This window comes from Phoenix dactylifera, chromosome 8 (genome assembly GCF_051530095.1).
Source record: "Phoenix dactylifera cultivar Ajwa chromosome 8, Ajwa_hap1_PhDact_Kaust_v1.1, whole genome shotgun sequence".
Taxonomy (NCBI): Eukaryota; Viridiplantae; Streptophyta; class Magnoliopsida; order Arecales; family Arecaceae; genus Phoenix; species Phoenix dactylifera.
The window spans coordinates 5,488,542-5,511,240 of NC_143197.1; the positions used below are offsets into that span (position 1 = coordinate 5,488,542).

Consider the following 22,699-nt stretch of genomic DNA (forward strand, 5'->3'; position numbering starts at 1 on the left):
ATTTAGATAATAATGACCTAATGCACCCAGAAACATGTGATCAAGTAATTGTGAAGTATAGATAGCTTGAACTATATATAGTTGAATTATTTCACTTAGATGCAATTGCAATTAGAAATTAAGTTTAAATACATCAAAGAAAAGAAAGAAGAGATGAGAACCAAGAATGATCAACTAACCATTATTCCAATGGATAACCTTCCTCCAAAGAATAACCACACACCAACTTTCTTTCTTTTTCTCCCGATGCAGACAGCATACCAACTTATAACAAGTTTTAATTATCTTAGATTGACTTGTAATGAAAAAAATGGCTGTATAAAAGCACCAGACAAGTTCAGAATGCTATGTAGCAGGTCATGCACGTGTTCTTGAGATTAAAGATGAAATAATGTTGGAGAAATGTAGATTTAAAGATGAGGAAAGGAGAAAAACTATGCTCCGTATATGCCTTCATGGTGATATTAGTTGCTTTTCATACATACATACATCATTATTCATAAAATGATGGTAGTGCCACAGAAGCAACATACTAGGTATACGTTGAGTAGATTTTTTTTTTTTTTTGCTACAGTAGGGGTGTGAACCCAATTACAATCTTTCAAAAAGGAAACCAGCAGCGTCAGCTGTAAGGATGGAAGATAAAGAAGATGGACAAATAGGAGTCTAAACTTGAGGCTGAAGATGAACCAGCCAGTTTTGCAGAGAGCATAGACTCTGATTTTGCAGTAGTTTTGATGTTCCTCAAGAATGGATGACTTGAAAAAAAGAATGGATGATTTGAAATGCTCGGCCCTGTTATCCATGATACAATGGTGCTAGAATTCCTTCCAAAACCAGACGATTAGCTCCAAGAATGGTAATAATAGCATGAACTCCATGACAAGCTTCAGATAGTTTGGAGCTTGTGACAAGGGAGGTCTGCTGTGGTGTCGATCCCGCAAGCAAAGATCTGCAGGGTGATCACGAACTATAACAGAAGATGGAAGTTTTAACCAAGCCATAAAAATTAATTCTAAGAACATCCGGTTGTGAGGATTGCCAAGCAACATATTTTGTTGTATAGGAACCCATGGTCTGGGTGTGGAGAGTGCTATCCCAGTGACCCCAACTCATGGATGCACAAAATGTGTTAAAGAGTCTAAATACTCCATAGCATGATTGATAGTTGTTGCTGGACCTCGACACAACTCAACCTTTATCTCAAACTAGTTGGTGTCGGCTACATTAATTATTTTCCTCCATTCCATTCTGCTCAGAGATATTTTTTGAGAGATGTTGAGATATCAAGTTTTTGCTTACTATATCTCATATGATTTTCAGTCTACCTCTATATCTCTTTCCTTCTATATGTATCAAATCACTCTTTCGTACTAGTGCAGATATATGTCTCGGCCTGCATTGTACTGGTATCCTCTTACTGGAATAATTTGACAGACTGTGTCTGTTTAAGTGGTTGATTGATTCACTGAAAGGTACTTCCTAGCACCGTCCCAGTTTGCAAATTAAGACACACTGATAAGAAGCGATTTATCCTGAAACTCATCACCTCGTAGGCAAAGAAAAGATGATCAATTGATTCAATAGCCTCATTGCACCCATGACAAATTGGGGCTGATGTTCCACAGGTGGCAAGCAACTCCGATGTTGGTAAATGCTCCCAATTCAGTTTCCATGGACAACAGCAAGCTCTAGTATGTGTTTGAGCTTTTCAAATCCAATTGAAGGAGACATTAGTTCTTGAGTCATAAGGTAAGAAACTTTCACATACTTCTTGCACTTTAATTTTAGATATGAGACCTTCTTCCCCCGCAAAGAATATCTGCATCTCCATGTTTTGCAATGGGAATATTAAGGATCTGATCCACAATTGGCACAAGGAAGCATTAAATTAAGAGATTTAATTCCATTTCCTATAGTCAAGAATGACATGATTGGCCATGGAATGACTAGCCAATAGTTCCTTATTGCAAAAAACGGCCATCTTAGAAAGAGGAACATTTGATAACCATGGCTAGGTGTAAATACAAATCCTTTCACCTAAACCTATTGACCATCTGTAGTTACCATCCAGATGCTTGCCCATATTCCTGAACATATAGCGGGAGGACGATAATTACACCAATCTCGTTGGAAATAATACTTTGCTGATAATGCACTGAGAAGTAAAGAATCAAGAGAGAACCATGAGTCCTGCAATTTTGCTAAGCAAAGAAAACCACCAAGTCTGCACATTAGATATTCCAAAGCCTCCTAGAGACTTAGGTTTGCAAATAGTTGACCAAGTAATAGTGCGCAGCTTTCGACAATTGGATTCATGGCCCCAAGGAAACATAGTATGATTCTGCTTAGCCAATTCAAGAAATTTCGGCACAGAGATATTAGAAAGAATGGGAATAGGAGTTTCGCAAATAATAGATTCAGTCAGTCACCCTGTAAAACTTGTGGACCTCCATTTCCATGAATCAAGTCTCTGGCCGATACGATCCTCGGTAAGTCATGTAGGTTCAGCCTGAGACTCTTCAAAGGCACTTTCCAAAGATACCAAGCAGTCAACTCATGGATGAGGGATGTTTGTGCCTTGGGACTAAAAGTAACGCAAACTTATCAAGCAGTCATTTGCAAAAACAAAATGGCTAAATGCTGGATTTGCTCTATATATTTGGTTTCAGGCCGTCAATACTTCAGCTTCAACCTCTCTTTTGGTCACCTCAGACATCATTTCAGCACTCATGATAAACAGGTAGCATGAAAGCCGGTTCCCAAGACATATAGAGCCATCGAGGATCGAAGAATCTGTAGGTGATCTGTTGACAAGAACTGAAAAAGAAGGATGATGAGTACAGCCATTTATCCATCTAATTCAGTGCTTCAGGAAAAAACATAATGTCATAATACCACATCAAGATATCCCCAACTGACACTAGCATGTGCTTGCTTGATATCCAATTTTATAGCCATTAATGGATTCTTGGCAGAAGCTTGGTGCAAAGAATGGATTGCCTTGTGAGAGGCAAAATTATATTATTTGAGATACTCTGACCGGCTACAAAGGTAGATTGTTCAGCTAAGATCAACTTATGCATCACCATTTTAAGTCTCAAAAAGTCAAATGTTGGCAACTAGCTTGTACAAGGCGTTGCACAAATTAATTGGTCAGTAATGGGATGGCAAAGTAGGATTATTACACTTAGGAATCAAAGCCATGAATGTTGCATTCCAGGTATTCAGTGTCTGCCCCGACGTAAAGAAATACTTGACAGCACAAGCAATGTTTGCACTAATAATAGTCCAATAGTTATTAAAGAAAGTTGCCCAAAAGCCATCAGGTCTCGGAGCATTATTTGAAATCAATGATCTTAAAGCTTCACAAGGTCTATCTCAATGACCATAGAGTGTAATTCAATCTGATCATCTTGCTTGGTGGAGGTAAATATCGGGACTCCCATATCACATTTTGGGTCCATCTAGACACGAAAAATTACGGAATTTACCTCTGATTCTTCCTGCATGATTTAAAATACAATTAATCCGATAATGTCTTCGCCTGCCAACAATTATTTTATGAAAAAACTGTGATTTGATCACCATTTCATACCCACTGCACCTTAGATTTTTGAGACCGCAATGCCTCCTCTTGCCTTAATAATCTATGATACCCTGCAACTATAGCATGAAGATGTTGAAACTTTTCTTGTGATAAACCTTCATTATCAGCTTCATCTTGTTGCATCATATTAATCTCTTCGTCTCTGAAAGATTTCTTGAACCATTAATCTATTCCATGCCTTAAGAGCCCATTTTTCGTGTTTTGTAACTTCCAAACTACCTTAAACGTTACTAATCCAGTAGTAGGAATATGCGAAGCCGAACGAACATGTTCCACGACTCTTTGTAAGATAACCAAATATATTTCCGAATCTAGAGGAAGTTGACCCTTGCAAACCTGCTTCTGTTGCTAACAATGGAGGATAATGATCAGAACTCACTCTTTGCAGATATTTTATAGTGGCTGTAGGAAAATTGAACGACCAACTTCTATTGACAATAACTGGATCCATTGTACCAAAAAAACAAAAACTTGGTCCAGCCTCTCCTATATTCTTGCAAAGCCATCTCTGTTGTTGCACCACATGAATATTCGGACCACTGAAACAGAGATCAATTAAAGATTTTTGCAGCAAAAAATGTTTGGAATTCATTACTTTTTCCATTATCTCCAGTCCCTTTTCTTAGAATGATAGAATACAATTGAACTCAGCAACAAGACATTTCCAAATGCATCCTTCCTCGGCGATCCTAACTAGAGGAAGGGGAAGTCCGCATGTTCCAAAGACCATGCAAGCATATAAAGCTGTTTACGAGCGATCACGAACCGAACACAAATCTTAAAGAGTTTTTCTTTTGGATGAGTTTTGTCCGCAAACTCTGTATCCCAATCACCGAGGGTCCATCGAACAACAGAACGTCTGCTTGAGGTGGTGGATGCGACGCAGGTGGACTTCAAGAATCGTGTCCAGTGTAAACATTCAGCGCCAATTTCATGGCTCAGCCCAGTTCCCTTTTTTTCCCGCAATCGGCAGCCCCGTCGCGTTCAGTCCCGCTGCTCCCGGGAGGCCGCTCCCTTACCAATGGCATCCGACGTGGCGTCTGATTAGCGGCACAATATTGACATACGCGTATACTTACCATGAACAGGACCAATACCATCCTACCACGTCGGACTGGATAAGGGCGCTGAGTAAACTGGCGAAGCACACTCTTACCGCCGCACCGTCTTCCTTCCATTATAGGTTCTTGTTGCTATTTTTTCCGCCGCTTCTAATATAGCAAGAAGAGGACTTCTCTCTCCTCTTATTAAACCCAAGAAAAGAAGAGAAGAGGAGAAACCCTAGTTTTTTTTTTTTTTTTTTTCTCATCTGGGCGCGAGAGAGAAGGGAGGGCACGATGAACGAGGCGGATGTCTCGAAGCAGATCGAACAGATGGTTCGATTCATCCGGCAGGAGGCCGAGGAGAAAGCCAATGAGATCTCCGTCTCCGCCGAAGAGGTCTATTAATTTTGGAGGCTCTCAATTTTATTTCGATTTTCTCCAAGAAAATTATTTAATCTATGGGACACGATTCTTCTTTTTATTAATAAATTATGCTGTTTTTAGTTTTTATTTATTTATTTTTTAATCGTAATCGCTTCATTGGATACGATTTCGTGTGAGATTTTCGATTTTTAGTATTAGTTTTGGTTTAATTGGATATAAGTGGTCGACACTCTTCCGAGTAATGGTCACGTGGTTCTACTAATGTCGTCGTAGCAGACTGTCACCAGGCGTTGGCTAAGAATATTTTTAAAAAACTTATTTTTGAATTGTTATATTGCTTGTCGGCCGTTTATCACATATTACAATGACATGTAATGGCTTCTGATGCTTAACTAGTTGTGTTACGGATGCTTTGTATTGGAATACTTCTTCTGGTTTGAAGATGATATTAGTGCATATATTTTAGAATTTTTTTTGATGAAATAACATATAATTTCATGAGCACCAGTTGTGTCAAATAATGGCTTTTATGAGTTATGACTGTTATTATGATCTTTTTGGCCTATCTGCTTATCATGAAAACCAATGTTTCGATGACCAGTTTTGAGTTTTGGTGCCCACTTCATGGTTTGGAAAGAGGGCTAAAAAGATTGAGTTGGAGTCTGACCAGATCGATACAAATGTGGGTCTTAATTCTATGTAATCGTAACATAGATACAAAGTTTGTGAGCCTGCAATATGAAGCTATTCAGTAATGGTAACACTTCGATTAGGATAGGTTAGCAAGCTCATCTATCATAGATTTCACATATTAAAAGGGTTTGTGCTCCTTTTCCAAGGAGATCGTGATATCCCTTTTTTTTGGTACAAGATCTTGATATCCTTTATTTTTAATATTTGAAATGGATAAATGCAAAGCAGAATTTTTCCAATCAACTCTCTTATTTCTAGCATGCTGTTCTTGGATAGCTGCTAATCGATCAGAATGTTGTCAGTTGTGTGTAAAATTTTTCAGGAAGCATCTTTCATCAATAATACGAATGCAGATTATTCTTGGCATAAGTTTCAAATTTAAGAGTAATATATGCAAATTCTCATTGATTGTCCTTGAGTCTTAAACAGGTTTTTCTGTCTCTGCAGGAATTCAACATAGAGAAATTAAAGTTTGTTGAAGCTGAAAAGAAAAAAATTCGGCAAGAGTATGAGCGAAAAGAAAAACAGGTGGAAGTTCGTAGAAAAATGTAAGTTGTTGCTATTCACCGTTGTAGACTCTATTAAAAAGGCAATAAGAGGGCTTCTGTTGTTGAAGCCGTTGCTAGTGTCAGTGCAAAGCAGCTAATAGGAAAAACAAGATTTACAACTATGGCCTATGCCATGGGCTTGAGTATACTATTCCGATGCTAACTTTCTAAACACCTGGTTTCTTTGTGCCACTGGATATTTAGTGACCACTTTCCTGATATCATGGAATCAACTTTCTTGGCAGTGAGTACTCAATGCAGTTAAATGCATCACGTATCAAAGTTCTGCAATCCCAGGATGATCTGGTTAATTCCATGGAGAACTCTGCTAGCAAGGAGCTTTTTCATGTTTCTGATGACTCAGAGGCTTACGGAATGCTTCTGAAAAATCTGACGGTACAGGTAAGCTGTAGTCATCTTCTTTATGCATTATTATGGAAAAGATTGGCTATTTCTGATGGAATAATTGTATTTCTTAAATAAAGGTACATAATATAAGCTTGATTTATGTTTTATTGTTCGTGAATTTCATGTTAAAAAATTTTGATCTTCTGTAGCATTAATATTTCAACTCCTCCAATTATGCCAATAAATGCTGTTAAATATCTGACTATTGGAGACAGTTTTGTATTTTCAGATTCTTATGGCTGTCCTGGGGAGATTTTCTTTTGGATCCTATGAGTTTGAGTTTCCATATATATTGTCTTACAAAGCAACATAACAAGTCGCATATTATATGATAATGCTGGCATTCTTGGATATCCTAGATCAGCAATAGAGTAAGTATCATGGTGCTTGGATATCTTAGATGTGAATCCTGATATTTTGGAGTTATGAGAATATGTCAAGTATGTCCATCTTACAAATGTTTTTTGTTGTATTGAGGGATTTCTCAGAAGGTGCTCTTTTTAGTTGGCTCATATTTTCAGATATCTGTTGAATCTCGAGGGTCAGGCTGCTTGGTTATATTACAGGGAATTCTTTGTTCCAACTTGAGTATTTTATATAGTATTTTTTTGGTTTGTTAGCCATTCATATATTTCAATTTCCTTAAGTAGAATTTCTTGTAGAATCATAATGTGGTGCAAACTGAAAGAAAACACTAGTTTGATGAAATGATGTGTATCATACCTTTCATCTGAATATAAACAAATAATATTTTTGCTTAAACTTTTATGAAGATTAAGAAATTCAAGAAAGGTTACTGATCTTCAATTATAACTTGGATTAGACGAATGCTGTCAAGCAATTTGACAAAGTGTGAAAAATAGATGGTTCTACTAGAAAACTGATGGAAGAATATTCAATGAGGGTTCAAATTCCAAAGAATACTTGTGGTGGTGGAAGAAAAGATGGAGGTCAACTTATGTGGTTCCTTTCTTCGAATACAAATCTGTTGTCTGGTACAACCTAGTGGATTTATACAAGTAATTCTTATTTCGTGGGTCATGATTAGAGTCTGTCAGTGAATCAAGTTGTGGGTTCACCTATTATATAATGAGCTGTGCTCATAAAAGAAAAAAAATTAAGTCACCATGTTTTTAAGAAAAATGTAATTTTGAAGAATGTAAAATTAGTCAAATCAATTTCATCTTATGTTCATAATCCTAAGTTAGCTATCCTAGGAAGATGACTTATTAAGACCTTTATTTTTCTTCACACATTTAACCGAAAAAATCATGAGAAGAGACTAAAATTCAATTGTAATTATTGGCCTGATTATTGGGTATTGCAGAGGTTTAAGAAATGTAATTTAGATCCAATGGCTGAAATGGTTATTTGGATGGTCAACCTGAGATGATAATGATATGGAGAGTAATAAATCACACCTATGAGAACTCACTTTTTGTGCAGAAGTTGATGAGTTGCAACATGCCTGCACTAGCAGTGGCTTAAGCTCCCTAGAACTCTGCAAATGTCATGGACAATCTACTTTCTGATACAGAGGAGACATCCTGCATATGATCGGTAGTGATGGTGGGCCTACATGAAAGATAAACATGTTTCTAAGATCCTTGAGATAAATAATATTAAATATTTTGATATATCTTCTTTGTGCCTTTTATGACATAGATTTCTTATTAAATTGGATAGCGGCAATGTAAAAAAAAGGCCGGCCCTATATGAGGCTCCTGCTATTGCATGGTCCGGGGAAGGTCAGATTTGCGCAGCCTTACCCTATGCACGGAGAGGTTGCTTCCAGATTTCAAACTCGTGACCTCCAGGTCACAATGGAGCAACCTTATCATTGTGCTAAGGCCCATTGTAATCTCACCTTAGTGAGAAGAATTCAGGGAAGATGCGTAGAATGTCTGATTTTGAGTATATGAAATGACAAAATATAGAAGAGCTGAAGGACCTGAAGGTTGTAAGAAGTCCTTTTATGTTAGTAATTTTAGCTCGCCTGGTAGTTCTTAATCAAGTAAATTTAAGGCTGAGATGTGATCTTTTGGCAATAAACATTCGCTTTTTTTTTCACTTTTCCCCTTCTTCTGTCTGTTTTCAAAATGAATTAATAATTGGATTGTTGTATTGCAATCTCAGAGTTTACTACGCTTAAAGGAGCCAGCAGTATTGTTGCGTTGCAGAGAAATAGATCATGACTTGGTTGAATCCATCTTGGAGGAAGCAAAGCAAGAATATGCAGAGAAAGCAGAAGTTTATCCTCCAGAAATTACCATTGATGAGCGTGTGTATCTTCCACCACCTCCAACAGATTATGAGGATCATGGTCTTTTCTGGTAATTTCCTGATTGCTCATTATGCTTCAGTTTAGCAATATACAGGTTAAATGCAATGTCCATTAGAAGTATTAGGTAGCATCCAACTCCAGGGTGATATAACTGGATCTCCATGTGCTTCATGATCGCCACATGGAGGATTCTTAAAGCTGATATTTGCCCCTATCGTTCTTGCAAGTTTCAACATAACCTAAATTCCAGTTTTGATGGAAAAAGATTTGTGCTTGCTGTCAGTCCTTGCTAGATTAAAATTCTTAAACAATAAAATTCGAATTTGAAAATAGGAAGTTGTATTTGCCTTATGATCACTGACAGTATAAAACTAGATTTGCTTAGCTTAACAACATACTAAAATTAGCTTTGAGGTGTCATACTACACTATATGCTCGATTCTTCCCTTGTTCAAATAACACGGTTCTATTATGATTTCTGGAATGAAAAGTCATATTCAATGTTCGAATTGATTTATTGAACTATGTTACAATTTCCATAACTTTCCTATCATAGTTCATTAGCCATTTTGGTAGTTTTTAAGCTCGTGATTACAGCATGTGCATCTATCATTTTTTTTTTTTTTGAAGGGTGGCTTCTATCTCATACTTCATGCAATTTACATAATCTTTTTGTATGCCCTTTATCTTTAATAGCTCCGGAGGTGTCGTTTTGGCTTTACGAGATGGGAAAATTGTCTGCGAGAACACTCTAGATGCCAGACTGGATGTTGTTTTCAGACAGAAACTGCCTGAGGTATGTCCTGGGATTGCCGATTATTAGTGATGTCTGTAGCAAACAATAGAAATTTCAAACCTATGGCACACAGGGAAATGTTATAACTGAAATTTTTAGCAATCTATTTATGATTTTGTTGCCATCGAATTCATCTCTTTACCCAACTTTCAGCTCTGGTGGTTTGTTCTCTTTGAAGTACTGTAAATTCAGAGTTGTCTGTAGACGTTTTCTATGGAAAAAAATAAAAATAAAATCAGCCTCTAAATGCAGTCTGTTGGCCTGAATTTTGGTGTGCAATACATTTGGCATTCAGATGGGTTTGTTTCGCTCTGCTTTTTTCATTGGTTCTGCTAGATATGGTACCTTTAAGTGACACTGGATTATTTTTATTACTTAAAAAAATACATTGAGATGAAATGTATAGTACAATTTTCTCCAATGTTTGCATTATGTTCATTTTTCGTTAATAAATACTATACGGTTGCTTTCTTGCAGATCCGGAAGTGCCTTTTTGGAAAGATCGCCACCTGATTAGTCTGTATCTGCCCTTTCATCTGTAATAAGAGATCCCATGCGCTCTCTCAAACTTCTAGTGTATTATCAAAAGGGCAGAGAAATTATAGTTAATACATGTTTTTATTGTAATTGGTTTCGCCATATGGCCTTGCACGTTTGCAAGTCCATGGATGGTCCATTGTCTGAATAAGGACCCTTCAATTCCCTTGTCTTTGTGGAAAAGGGGCCCAAATCGCTGGTCGGATGCCATTGCTGTATCAGTTGTTTTGCTTGAAATGTTTTGATCATTGGTAGAACTCAAGGAGAAAATTTATATATTGCTTGTGGCTCCTGAATCTTGGAATCAAATATTTTTTTCTGCTGCAACCATTTGAAGAAATTCTCCAATGATGCAGCTATTAAATTTAGATCAAATTAACAAGGTGCAAAGCCATATTATTCCAAAAATGTGTTCTTCGAGAGCAAATAAAATCTCTCAGATGATGCAGCTGCTTACAGTTAAAATTGAACGAAGAATATTCTTAAGTGAAAATTTCTGAACATGTGTTATGGGAGCAAATTAGTTCCAAAGAATGTCAAAGATTTTGGGATTCTTGTTAACATATTACTACCTAATTGATCAGACTAGGATATGACTACAAGAAGTATCACAGATTTAATGTATGCAGTCTTTACAGGGAACAGCCTAGACTAATTAAGTAATTGTCTTCAGCCTTAAGAAAGGCGTACCTAAACGCCTTTTTTTTCACATCTTTTGTGCAAGGCGTCCACGGTTGGGTGAAGCAAAGAGTGGCCGCTTAGCTTGCAGGATAGGACTGCTAGTACCAGCTTGCTTGGCTCAATTATGGGAGGGGAGCGTAACCAAGGACATTTCTCTGGATCTTAATAGAAAATTCTGACCAAAGGACATTAAAAAAAAAAAACCACCCCAAACTAACACTCACTGTTATGTTGGCTGGTTACATGAATTCTGAATATTTCTTTGAAATAAAAGAAAATTCATGATGCTTGTGCCTTACCTGCAGGTTCATTCTTGAGTCCTTGCCATTTTAGTTGTTGGCGGTGCCGTGCCACTTGTATCGCACTAGCACATACGGCTTGGATTGATCAGGTAATGAAATCACCAGAGCAAGATAATATATGACATAGAACCATGCAGAACAAGACGTTCCCTATTTTTAAATACTGAAGATTTAGATTCGTGTCAATGTAAAATGCTATATCCTTTAGTCAAGATCGCGTGAAAATATTAAAAACAAGCTTAAGAAGTTGCAAAAATCTAATATTCTGGGACTGAATTTATGTAATGCTTTGTATGCTTTAATGCTTCATGAGTGATAAAACCATTATCCCTATGACACGGATAAGAAAAAAGAGATGAGAAAAACCTTTTCAGGCTTCTTTGGCCGAAGCCTTTGTGATATGATCCGACATTCCGTTCTCTTAACAAGGAGCATGCCGTTGTTTTGTATCCGGAAAAAGGCACAACAAGAACATCCATCACTTCTAAGGGCTACTTTGTACTAGCATCTCTGCCTCACGCCGTTTTCTTTCTTCCTCTGCAAGTGCTCTTTCTTTTTCCTCATGCTGCCTTCTTTGTGCCTCCTCTTGCTCTCTAATTGCATCTTCTTCCTCCTCCTTTTCATCGAGATCTTCAAACTCCTTCTCTGCAGCCATTGCTTTTACTATGGGGTCCCTTAGTTCAGATATCAAACCCCCACCAACTTGGTATTCTTTGTCATTGCCAACTAGAAACAGCCGCTGATCAGGCCCTGATGCCATTGGTATATCAACTGCAAGTAGTTTCATGTCGTACTGCATCAAAGAACATCATTGTCAGGTTAAAATGTTATCAGACAACTAGGCATAAGGAACTTGAATATTTTGCTGGTAATCTCTTTATTGGATGGATACTGGTATTCTTTAGCAAATGACATAGGTTTAACCTGCACTGGTCAGAAATTGTTTCTCTAAACTGAATCACTTCCAATGCCACTACCATCTGCCACCCACTTTTGTGAAACAGCCGTAAAGATGGTGAAAGACTAAACAAGCTTCTTTAGAGTGACTAACCTATATATGCCTCTCTCTTTAAAATCTTAAATGCACTTCTAGTCAAAATAGTCCAATTTGGTGTTTCCTCACCAATTTAAGAGACATGAAAAAAAAAGGACAGAAAGAGCAATACCAGGAACATGCATCTATGTCTCAGTACAGTCCCCCTACATGAGATCCATATTTCCTTTAAAATTATCCTATGTAAAGAAGCATGACATGCAACAATATGCAATAGAATACAGGCCCCGAGAAGCAGGTGATGGAAGTGACTGCTTAACCAAATCAAAGACATTTAAGATCTAACTTCTCGTTAATTCATAGATTTGTTATTATTTGGCACTCACCCAATATAGTTAGATTCATAAGTTCAATACTCGGACAGATTTGATGGTCTGTGGTTGTAAATAGAAGTTCAATGGCAGAAATTCCAGATATTAATAGATTACTTTTTTGTGTAATGTTAAAAAAGAAGTAGAAAGTTACCTGGCCTTTTTTCTTCTTGACCTCAACACTTACTAATCCCCTCCTTTCAGATCCTTTGATGGGGAAAATGAGGAAACACCGCTTGCCACCAAACTTAAGCTTAAAGTTCTTCAATCTAGGCCCACCTCCAGACATAACATAAGCTCTCACATCTGTCCCAGTTAGAGGGGCACCCATCACCTCAAGAATCCCGGCAGATGTGTTCAACTTCCTCATTGCCATTCTGTAAATTTTGTCTGGATTGATAGTGAATCTTGAACGAAGATACAAGCCCTAGAAAAAAGCAAGAAGAAGCTTAAATCAATGTTGAAGTCATGCCGCTATCTGGAAATGACATAGCTGCAGCTAGAAATCCAGAAATTACATCACACCATCTCAAGGTGTCACATGAAAGGCCTATATAAATTTGTTCATTCATACTCCATAAGATCAGGGAAAAAATATTCAAGAAACCACAAGCTTCTTCCATGTAACAAAAATATTACTTTCTTGCCCTGCTACTGGTATTTCAAAGCTCAAAATTTTGACGCACTAGGAAATAGCAACCTAGAGAAAATTTACTGTCTCAAAATGTAGAAAGGGTAATATTGAACTATTTTAACCACTATTACACAATGAGAAGGCCTAGCATATTCCTTTAACAGTTGCTTTAAAGTAATCCAATTTAGATTTACCAAAAACAGTACAAACCTCTAATACATAGTTATTTCTCTGACAAACACACAAGTAAAAAAGAAGATGGAGTTTCATGAGTGCCATGAGATTACATATTGCTTAGAAGACAGTGTTCCTCCACAATAAAAAAGAAAGAAAGATGAATCAAATTGTCATGTACATAACCAAGTGAATTGATGTAGTAAGCAAGCTAATCCATCCCTATTAAAAGAAAAGAAATAAGAAGACAAATAGTACCAATATTCCAGGTACCAAATTTGGCAAACAATAACTTAATTTTTTGAAAATAAAGCAAAGCAATCAGAATATCATTGAGATCATGAAATGTGGTGAAGGAAAGATTCATATTAACACCAAAAGCCTTTACCAAGGTCCACAATCTCAGTACTTGGACCCCTAGTGGCACCATGTCGTTACACTATCCGTATGCTTGGTATGGTTCGGTTCAGCATACTGACACTCGGTACACTCTGCATACAGAATGTTGGTTCTGTTAGGGTATGGTACGGTATGCCCGTTACGGGGCAATAAGCATCGGCACAACATTTTAGCAGCTTGGCAAGTCGGACACAATTAACACGGGATTTGTATCAACAATATAATGCAGAATCCATGCACCAAATAGACTAGCGCATAATGATAAAAGTACAAATGAAAATGGAAGGAAATGGACATATTATGAGTGGGTCCAGGGAGCATATGTTCCTTTTGACTTTGGAGATGTGAAAGAGAGCACGCGTGGAGATCTCCAGCCAACATTGTTTAGAATAGGGGAGAAATATGTATGATTGATCAATATGCTCGAGTTCCATTAAAAGTTTGATATAAGTGAGCCATCCAGAACTGTTAGCACTCCAAATTGTAGAAGAAGTAGAGTGGGCAGTCTAGCATTTACCAGACATTGAGGCCATGAAGGGTTTGAACAAGGTGATGTCATGGCATAGAGCCAAGACATGAGCTAAGAAAGGCATGCTACACTAGCCTTTCAATATGATGATATTGCATTTCATTCTTCAAATACATAGCCAAATTCTTGCTTAGAAGGTTGATGGAATTGCATTCAACAATATTTTTAGCCAAACATGAGATGACCAGTGAGTTCCCTTTGTACTTTACGGTACGCATTGGAACCTCAAATTTCATGTAACTTCTAATTCTTTTAATATTTCTGCTAGGGCCTTATCATATAACTGAGAAAGGAAGAGCAAAGGATAAGAAAATGATGAAAGGAATCAACTGTAAAGGAGTGCACACAATATCACATCCAAATCATAATGAGAATCATCTATTAACTATACTCCAGTATGCCCATGTAGGCACAAAATGTGTCAGTCGTAGTCTACTGAAAAAACAGATATAATAAACGTCTATCTTTTCCATGGTGGTGAGGTCCAAGTCCCATGCACAAATCCATCTGTTCGCTCATCAAATCTTTCTCAACCTACGAAACATGTAAGTAAAACTGATTTTTTCCACCTCCTTCTAAGCACTGAAGAATCTCATTTTCCACTTGTCAGTTATCCAGGGGAAAAAGTGGCAACAAAAGTTAGGGCAGAATAGTCAAATAAGAAAAACTTATAGAAAAGAAATATCATAAAAGACATATGAAAGTGGAGGAAAAAGAAAGAAGCATATCAAGCCTTACCACTCTGCAGTCAAGGGCAAGCAAGATAAAATTCAAATTGTGTGCACACCCATGGAGACCATCATTTTCCCTTGAGTAAAATTCACCATCTATATACCAGATTTGAGTTGAATTTTGAGACCTAGATAACAAGTTCATTATATTATGCCTTAGGAATGAGGTAGACAATAATAAAGAGGGGAAATCTTTTTCTAATTATAATGCAAAGAGGTGGTTGAAAGATGTGGCACGGGAATGAGACAAAGGGAGACACATTTGCAAATTGTATTATCAGATGTGTGGGTTGTTAAGTTCTAGAAATTGTGACTAGTATCCATGGCATACATGCTAATAATGGCTAACAAGCCCATGACATACTAACATTAGACATCACCTTTCTATTAGGTCTTTGTGTTGAGGTCTCATTTTGACCTGTGACTAACCATCACATAATCCAAACTTGATCCCAAATGAGTCGCACCACTAATTGGGCCTATCAGTTTGCCATTCCATCTAAAACCAACTTCATAGTCAAGTTCAATTAGCAATCGAGCTTCCAGTATTGGAGGTCCAACATAAAAATCAGAAGATGAGATACCAGAATCCTTAAGTTATTGTCATGCACGCTCAAGTGCCTACAAGGATGATTGTTTGAACTGTTCGCATAGATGAAACTTATGAATACTGACAACAATAATATATTCTTTACAGTAAGAGCATAAGGTCACCCTAGGTTCCAACTGTTGGCCCATGCCAAGCAAGTACTGGCATTTGGCACATGTCAGCACTCAGCAGAACACCCATTTATGATTTTTATAATATTTCTTAAATTAAAAAGAATATTATGTCCCTTTTTCTTTTTTAAAAAAAATCAGCAAATCTTGGCACGTGCTAGGCTGCGTCCAATAAGCCCAGCACCACTACTGCCTAAGTCCTTGAAGTCACCAATCTATAGTTTTCAATCAGGAGAGAAGCATGCAATTAAATGTCCAACATAGGCTGCAATTGCACTGAGAGTATTCAGTGATTCATCAGCTCAGAAAAAGGTCTTAGTTTTCACGCCTCTCCTCTAAAGACAACATTTCAAAGCTTGAATTGTGAATGGTTCAAGCAGATCCAATTTCCTTTTCTCCAAATTATGATGATTGTTCCACGCTTGCAAGAAACCATGAAACAGTGTAAGAAGACTCCCATCTCTAAGCTTAAATATAACAAATGGAAAACAGGAAAAGAAAAGAAAAAGAGAAGATAGCATTCCTAACTTTCCCCTACAAAATATTCTTTACCAAAAAACCCAGACATCTTCACATTTATCACCCTCTCACCCATAAAAATGACCATCTAATATTTCGTCACTTTTTGTCTTTTAGATGCAATATCACAAAATTGAGGGAAGCAAATAGGGTACTCTGCATCTTCAAGTCAAAATATACTGAGTTATGCTCTTCATCCAAGCTTTAACTCTCTCTTCCAATGAAATCATTCACTGTATCACTATCGGCTCGTTTGGTTCGCGGAAAAAGAAGGAGAAAAAGTGTGGTCAACGGAAAAGTAAAGAGATGCCTCTTGTTTGGTTAGAGTTTTCAAAGGAGAGAGATGGAAAAGTTGTATTCCCGTGAGAATATAATTTCCACGTTTCATGAAAAAGTATTTTCCATGAGAAACATGAAAAAGTTACTTTTCCGTGATCCGAGAATCGAAATATTTTTATTTTTTTTCCAAAAAGGCCCTTCAACATCAAATCAAGGATCCTTATTTGATCCAAAGCATTAAAGACCTAATTTTTATTAAGGGTATAATAGGAATTACATATAACTTTTTCAGGAAAGTGGATTGTCAACCAAACATAAGCACTCTGAAAATCTGGCACTTTTCCATAGTCAACCAAACATGTCAAAAGTACTTTTCCAGGTATTCTCTTTTCAGGAATCTGCTTCTCAGAAATCATATTCCTATAAGGAAAAATGCTTCCCACGAACCAATCGAGCCCTATGATCTTTTATGAAAACTTCGAACAAACCAAGTAAACAACATGGAGAAATAAGAGACTACGCCTGACTAATATTTCTTGCACTTGCTACAAAATCCTATTTTAGACTCTACGTACAATAATAAGAAAAAAAAAACCATCATTGTGTAGAGTTTCTCAACCACATTATCTATGTGCATATTCATCTAACATCAAAGAGAAATCATGGATTGTATACACATGGAAATCCACATGTTCATTAGACTTCTCTAGATCCAGTTTATATGCAAAGCTTATATTTCCAAGTCCTTAATGTTCTCTATTAACGGGAAAAAAACTGCACAAATGCACCATCAAGAAAAGAAAACAAAAACAACAACAAACCACTTGTTTCTTTGAAATATCGACAAACATATGACATACTAAATAAGAGTGTAAAAAAATAATTAAGAAACACCAGAAGCAAGGATGTAGCAACTCAATCATCTTAAAGTACGCTAAAAATTATAACTTTCATTCAATTAGAGCATTGAATCGCCATAGATAAGTATAGCATTTATGATTTTTTATACAAAAATCTCACTGCATAACATTGTTCCAAGTTTCAACACTTTAGGCAACAAGATGTTAAATGAAGTACTCACAGCAAAAGCTACCATGGCGGTTGCCAAAGCAAGGAACCCATACTTGGCCATGCCTTCCGAAAGCCCTACAAAAATGCTTGCAACTCCAAACATGATTCTCCAAAGTGCAATGCAGACGACTACTGCCCCAGCCCCCACAAGTACCAAGTAATTTCTCTTCCAAAATGCCTCAACTTGCAATCCAACCGCCTCACGGTACCGCGAGAATGCCGATGAAACGGAAGACAACGGCTTCTCAACCATCAAATTTCCAAATTTTCCATTAAACTTGATAGAATTGTAATTCTTAACTGAGGAAAACCTGTATCTGAACCCATTCTCATTGATCCTACCAAGCCCCTTGATCCCAGAAGAAAAAGATGGTAATTTGATAGGGATTCCGGAGCTCATATGCCTCGAATTCGAAAATCCAGCTGGGAGATTCCCATAAGAGCAATTCTTGTTGAAGCTATTAAGCTGTGGAGAGCATAAATCGAACTTCGGGGAGAGGAAACGAGAAAAGATACCATTTTGAGATGCGGGTTTGGACAAAACCTCACCGGAATAAGCTCCTCTCCAGATTCCTGAGGGCGACGGATGGTTGGAAGAGTGATTGGAGCTCAGGTGCCTGGAATTGAAGAACCTAGACTGGCCAGAAGATATGGGGTTTTGGGGCAAAGGATTTGGATGGATTTTGTGGGAACAGATCCTTTGGAAGCCATGGATGATTCGTTTGGAAGGCTTTGCCATTAGAAGAGCAAGGCGAGAGGGAATTGAACGAACCAAGGGTTGGGGGAGGGGTCAGAAGCCAGATCGGCGTCGAGGGTTTAGAAGCCCAAGATCGGCGTCGAGGGTTTAGAAGCCCAAGATCGGCGTCCATCGAAGCTCGATCGGTTCAGAAGCCATGGCGCGGAGGGCGAGGGTTTAGAAGCCAGATCCGCGTCGAGGGGTCAGAAGCCCAAGCTCGGCGTCAATCGAAGCTCGATCGGTTCGGGTCCAAAGGTTAGGGGAGAAATTACCCTCGAAGTCCCTGTATTATATTCAAACTACTGATAAGTTCTTGAAATACAAGCTTATAGTCGGTAGGTCTTGCCGACTTCATGTTGCTTGAAATATATTGTGCAGAATTAATTTCAAGTCCTTCCTTCCTATATCCGTTATTTATAAGTTCGGGCTTCATGATGAGTCGGCAAGTTTTCCAAGATTTACTTATAAGTCCCTCATTGAAAGTTAACCTATTTGCTCCCAAAGGACCCATTTCAATTGGACTATTGCAAACGGTCACATGAATAATGGATTCTACATCCTTTGCGATGCATTTTTGCACCACTATGAAGGTGCATGTTATTGGTTAGTGTGAGGCTATGGGACCTTCGTTATCACTTGTATTATTAGTAAATTGTTAATCCAATCGAAAAGAATAAAGTAATTTTTTTTAATCCATTCAACTTGAATCTTTCAAAAAAAATAAAAAAATAAAAAAAATGATAAAAGGAGGGTTTAGGTCTACTTTTTTTTTTTTTTAGTGAATAACAAACTATGATGCATAACCTCTAGTTATGCTAGGAAGGAGACAATATTTCTAATATAGATATGACTAGTGGATATAATTATGAAGAAGTTAAAATTTTATAGAAGGTAGATCTCTAATTGTACATCAACTTTATCTTCAATTGCTCTATCTATTTTTTCTCAGATTGAAAGATATGTTTGGTCAAATTTTTTCTTGAAAAGAAATTTTTTTATTTAACCAGTCCTTTTTGAAGCCTAAATGATGGAATTTAATCCTTATCGGTCGGTGCACTGTATCTTTTAGGAAGGAGGTGTCATATTGTAGAGCTCGAAAAATTATCTGATTTCAAAAAAAAAATGATCTCAGCTAAGCTGATCATGGTCAGGCTTGGGTACAGAAAATGTTAAATTTTACATAGGTCCTGCTTGAAGACTAATTAAAAATGAATAGAGCTTAGGCCTGAGGTTCAGCCCATAATTAGCTCTAATCTCAATTGAGCGTCATACGACCAAGTTATGGCCTTCAGAAGTTTGACACATTTTTGGCTCCATGACTTAGCGAATCTCACTTTTAGACCATTTTCAGTTCTTTTTGTAGTGGTCAAAATAATCCATATTGAGTTTAGCGATCCTCTTGGATCAATCACACTGTTTCCACAGGATGAGGGGTTTGACATAGTTTATAGTTTGATCAAATTTTCCTTAGGTTATTCTATGTATTGTACTTGGAATATAATATGCAATGATACACGTGCTTGCTGAGAAACTGGTGGGGAGATTGTAGTGACCATCCTTGAATCAGTAGAAAAATTTTGGAGCTATATAATCCAAGTTCAAGTGAAACTAAATAGTGAATTTTTTTAAAAAAAATTCTCTATTTTTACTTCATATTTTTATTTGTTTATTTTGGTTATTTTATTTTTCAGTTGGTCGCTTATGAAAGAAGAGAGAGAGATGAGAGAGAGAGAGAGAGAGAGAGAGAGAGAGGTGCATTTTAATTAATTGAAACCAAAAGGTTAGAAGAAGGTTCAATAGTTATGGTTTTTGTCTATCATTTCATCTTCTCTCTCTCTCTCTCTCTCTCTCTCTCTCTCTCTCTCTCTCTTGAAGAAAACACGGGGGAGCTCCAATTGCAATTCTGGGCCTAGGCACTAATTTTGATTAATATAACTAGATTTGCTTCGAGTATTTCTAACTTGAGTTATTGGCAAGATTGATCTAAATATACTCTTCAATGCCTTCCATTCATTTCCTACAAGTTTATTTAGCCTTTTCTTTTTTTGAAAGAAAGCTTATATTTGCATGTTGTCTAACTATTTCATCTTTCCTATGATCTTTTAAAAGGAAATATTCATAAGACTTTATAATCCATATTTTCCACTTATTGCTAGCTAATACATCTTCCTCCCATCTGTTACTCATATTGGTACCCAGAGTCAGCAATGTGGATGAACCTTCCCTCCAAATATAATCTCAGCAAGACACGAGCAAAGTGTCGTCATAACTCGAGGTGTTTCATATTTACATCTTCATAGATGAGAGAGGCAAGCCACCAAGCAGTCTAAAGTTTTACACAATCATGGACAAAGATTTCAAAAAGAATGAAGTATTGGGACAACAAGGAGGAAGAAAGAAAAGACGCATGCAAGGGTCGTCCAGCCTGCAGTCTTGTAAGGGCCCATCCAAGTCTCACCCTAAGTCCCAGCCTCAGGTCTGTTGGTTTGCAGGAAAAAAAAAAGAGAGAGAGAGATATCAATGGAAAACTATTTTATTTTTCTCCAATGGAGTTCGAGCTTGGGAGGGTGTTAGGTTGATATTGGTCAATGCCCAAATGGACTATCCAAAACAAAGATCGCTTGGAAAATTTAGTCTAAACTTGATGGATTACCTAAACATACCTTAAAGAGGGAGGAAAGCATCACATGTTTTTGACACCACCATGGGGTCTCATCTTTGATCTGATGGTAATCTTTCAAAAAGTCCATCAGTATGCTAGTTTGATCCCTCTCCTCAGTTGGTGGCCCTGTATCAACAAAATCTTGTAAAGTCTTTCTCATCAAGAGCTTTCTTCATGCATGTCATGTTCCTAGTATAAATAACCATACTAGGCAAGGTAGAATATGAAGGAGAAACAAACCTATCAATAGAAGTCCACCACATTCTTTTTGCTCAAGAGAAGTCCATTTTATGATGAATCAAAAAGAAAAATAAGCAATGACCATGCTAGGGAAAGTATGCAACTCATGTTAGTTGGAGGCATCTTGTATGAGAGAACCTTTAGCGCAAGAACTAATCACAAGTCCTTTCTTATATACTTAATATTTAAACCAGATTAACTGGTGGCTGATGAAAGAACAAACCTAAAAAGGAGACCCATTAATAAAATGTGACCCACAATGTGGAAAAGTAATCGATCTGAGCCATTAAGTCTACCCACTCAAAGATTCTTGGTTCTCATCTTGCCAACTCCGTATCTTACATCTCACTTCGCGTTCCATTGTAGACCAAGATGGAGACGTCATAATCCAACATTTAACTTCATGTTTCCTTGTCGTCCGATAAAATATTTCAACAGCAATATCTATCGAGATTTTTCTTGGCATTAATTAATTTTGAAGTATAGATGATGGATATTTTTTTTTTTTTCTGATCAATTAGTAGGGCGAAATCACAATCTACCATTACCAATTAGTCTCTATTACATCAATTTGGCTTGTCCTAGTAGATCACTTTCTCTGGAAATAGTAGGATCAAAGTGTGTTGAATAATTTAGGTCAGAAATACTAATTGCTAGAGACTAGGTTAATTATGATGCATCCTCTTTGACATTTTTTCTCAACAAACTGCTTGCCATATATAAGTCCCAGGATATATCTTCCTAAACACAGCATATTTGTAGTTGAAATTATTCATTTCAGATTTTGAACGATCGTTAAATCAGAATTTACGCATCGACAGTGTTCCACAACCTCATCCGTATCTGCGCAGATATAGTGAGGAACCAATACGGTACAAATACCATGGTGACTGATATGTGATAGCAAAAAAGAATCTGGGGGCTGGAAACTTCGGAGAGAACTGCAAAAATGAATAATATGGCGCTTTTCTTGCAAAGTCTACTTCTTTTAACCATTGCAAAGCCGCTAAATCTAGCACGAAGTTTTTGTTAAGGTGTGAAAATTCACTTTCGTCTTCCCTAAAGATTAGTCGCATGCATTTTATTTGCTTGCCAGATGTTGGATCTGTGTCTATGAGATGTGTGGGATATAGGTGGATCTGGTTAATTTCTTTTGTTGATCATGTAATTTAATCCAATTCATTCTAAAATTTGGGAGATGGACATAATGGTCATTACATGTTTTATTTTCAGAGAAGGGCCTCTTAAATAATACACAATACCTTTGTTTTTCTAATATGATTTTTTTTTTCTTTGTTTTAATGCAGGAGATCTGTGGAAATGTTTATTTGTCTACCAAGATCTGTGCAAATGT

At 37.1% G+C, this 22,699-nt stretch overlaps 2 protein-coding genes across 10 annotated transcripts; one reads left to right on the top strand and one right to left on the bottom strand.

Annotated features, from left to right (window-relative positions):
• Positions 1-4,577: 4,577 nt before the first annotated feature.
• On the top strand, positions 4,578-10,599 carry LOC103702158 (V-type proton ATPase subunit E). Of its 4 annotated transcripts, XR_015967834.2 has the most exons (7): positions 4,578-5,049; positions 6,178-6,278; positions 6,524-6,680; positions 6,902-7,057; positions 7,175-9,019; positions 9,667-9,766; positions 10,244-10,599. XR_015967834.2 is itself a non-coding variant. In XM_008784472.5 (6 exons), the coding sequence occupies exons 1-6, from the start codon at positions 4,948-4,950 to the stop codon at positions 10,277-10,279; spliced, it is 693 nt and encodes a 230-aa protein (XP_008782694.3). In that variant the 5' UTR covers positions 4,578-4,947; the 3' UTR covers positions 10,280-10,599. The 4 variants fall into 4 exon arrangements, 3 of the variants coding, with proteins under 3 accessions (XP_008782694.3, XP_088558642.2, XP_088558641.2); XM_008784472.5 differs by lacking the exon at positions 6,902-7,057 and having other exon boundaries at positions 8,823-9,019; XM_088702516.2 differs by lacking the exons at positions 9,667-9,766; positions 10,244-10,599 and having other exon boundaries at positions 4,614-5,049; positions 8,823-8,964.
• LOC103702159 (uncharacterized) lies at positions 9,666-21,497 on the bottom strand. 6 transcript variants are annotated; one of them, XR_015967833.2, is made up of 6 exons: positions 21,346-21,496; positions 21,107-21,231; positions 17,718-20,921; positions 12,806-13,078; positions 11,653-12,079; positions 9,666-11,348 (listed from the first exon to the last, which is right to left on the bottom strand). XR_015967833.2 is itself a non-coding variant. In XM_088702511.2 (5 exons), exons 3-5 carry the CDS (start codon positions 18,444-18,446, stop codon positions 11,771-11,773), a joined length of 1,311 nt encoding a protein of 436 aa, XP_088558637.2. In that variant the 5' UTR covers positions 18,447-20,921; positions 21,107-21,231; positions 21,346-21,496; the 3' UTR covers positions 11,534-11,770. The 6 variants fall into 6 exon arrangements, 4 of the variants coding, with proteins under 4 accessions (XP_088558637.2, XP_008782696.3, XP_089780840.1 ...); XR_015967832.2 differs by having other exon boundaries at positions 9,666-11,436; XM_088702511.2 differs by lacking the exon at positions 9,666-11,348 and having other exon boundaries at positions 11,534-12,079.
• Between the last annotated feature and the right edge of the window lie 1,202 nt (positions 21,498-22,699).

Bases quoted from the DNA above. Each gene is read 5' to 3' on its own strand.
- LOC103702158 (XM_008784472.5), top strand. From the start codon at position 4,948: ATGAACGAGGCGGATGTCTCGAAGCAGATCGAACAGATGGTTCGATTC. The intron at 6,279-6,523 runs GTAAGTTGTTGC...CTTTCTTGGCAG, and splicing joins GTGGAAGTTCGTAGAAAAAT to TGAGTACTCAATGCAGTTAA. The intron at 9,020-9,666 runs GTAATTTCCTGA...TATCTTTAATAG, and splicing joins GAGGATCATGGTCTTTTCTG to CTCCGGAGGTGTCGTTTTGG.
- LOC103702159 (XM_088702511.2), bottom strand. From the start codon at position 18,446: ATGGCAAAGCCTTCCAAACGAATCATCCATGGCTTCCAAAGGATCTGT. The intron at 13,079-17,717 runs GTGAGTACTTCA...GCTTTTTTCTAG, and splicing joins CCGCCATGGTAGCTTTTGCT to GGCTTGTATCTTCGTTCAAG. The intron at 12,080-12,805 runs GTAACTTTCTAC...TCTTTGATGCAG, and splicing joins TCAAGAAGAAAAAAGGCCAG to TACGACATGAAACTACTTGC.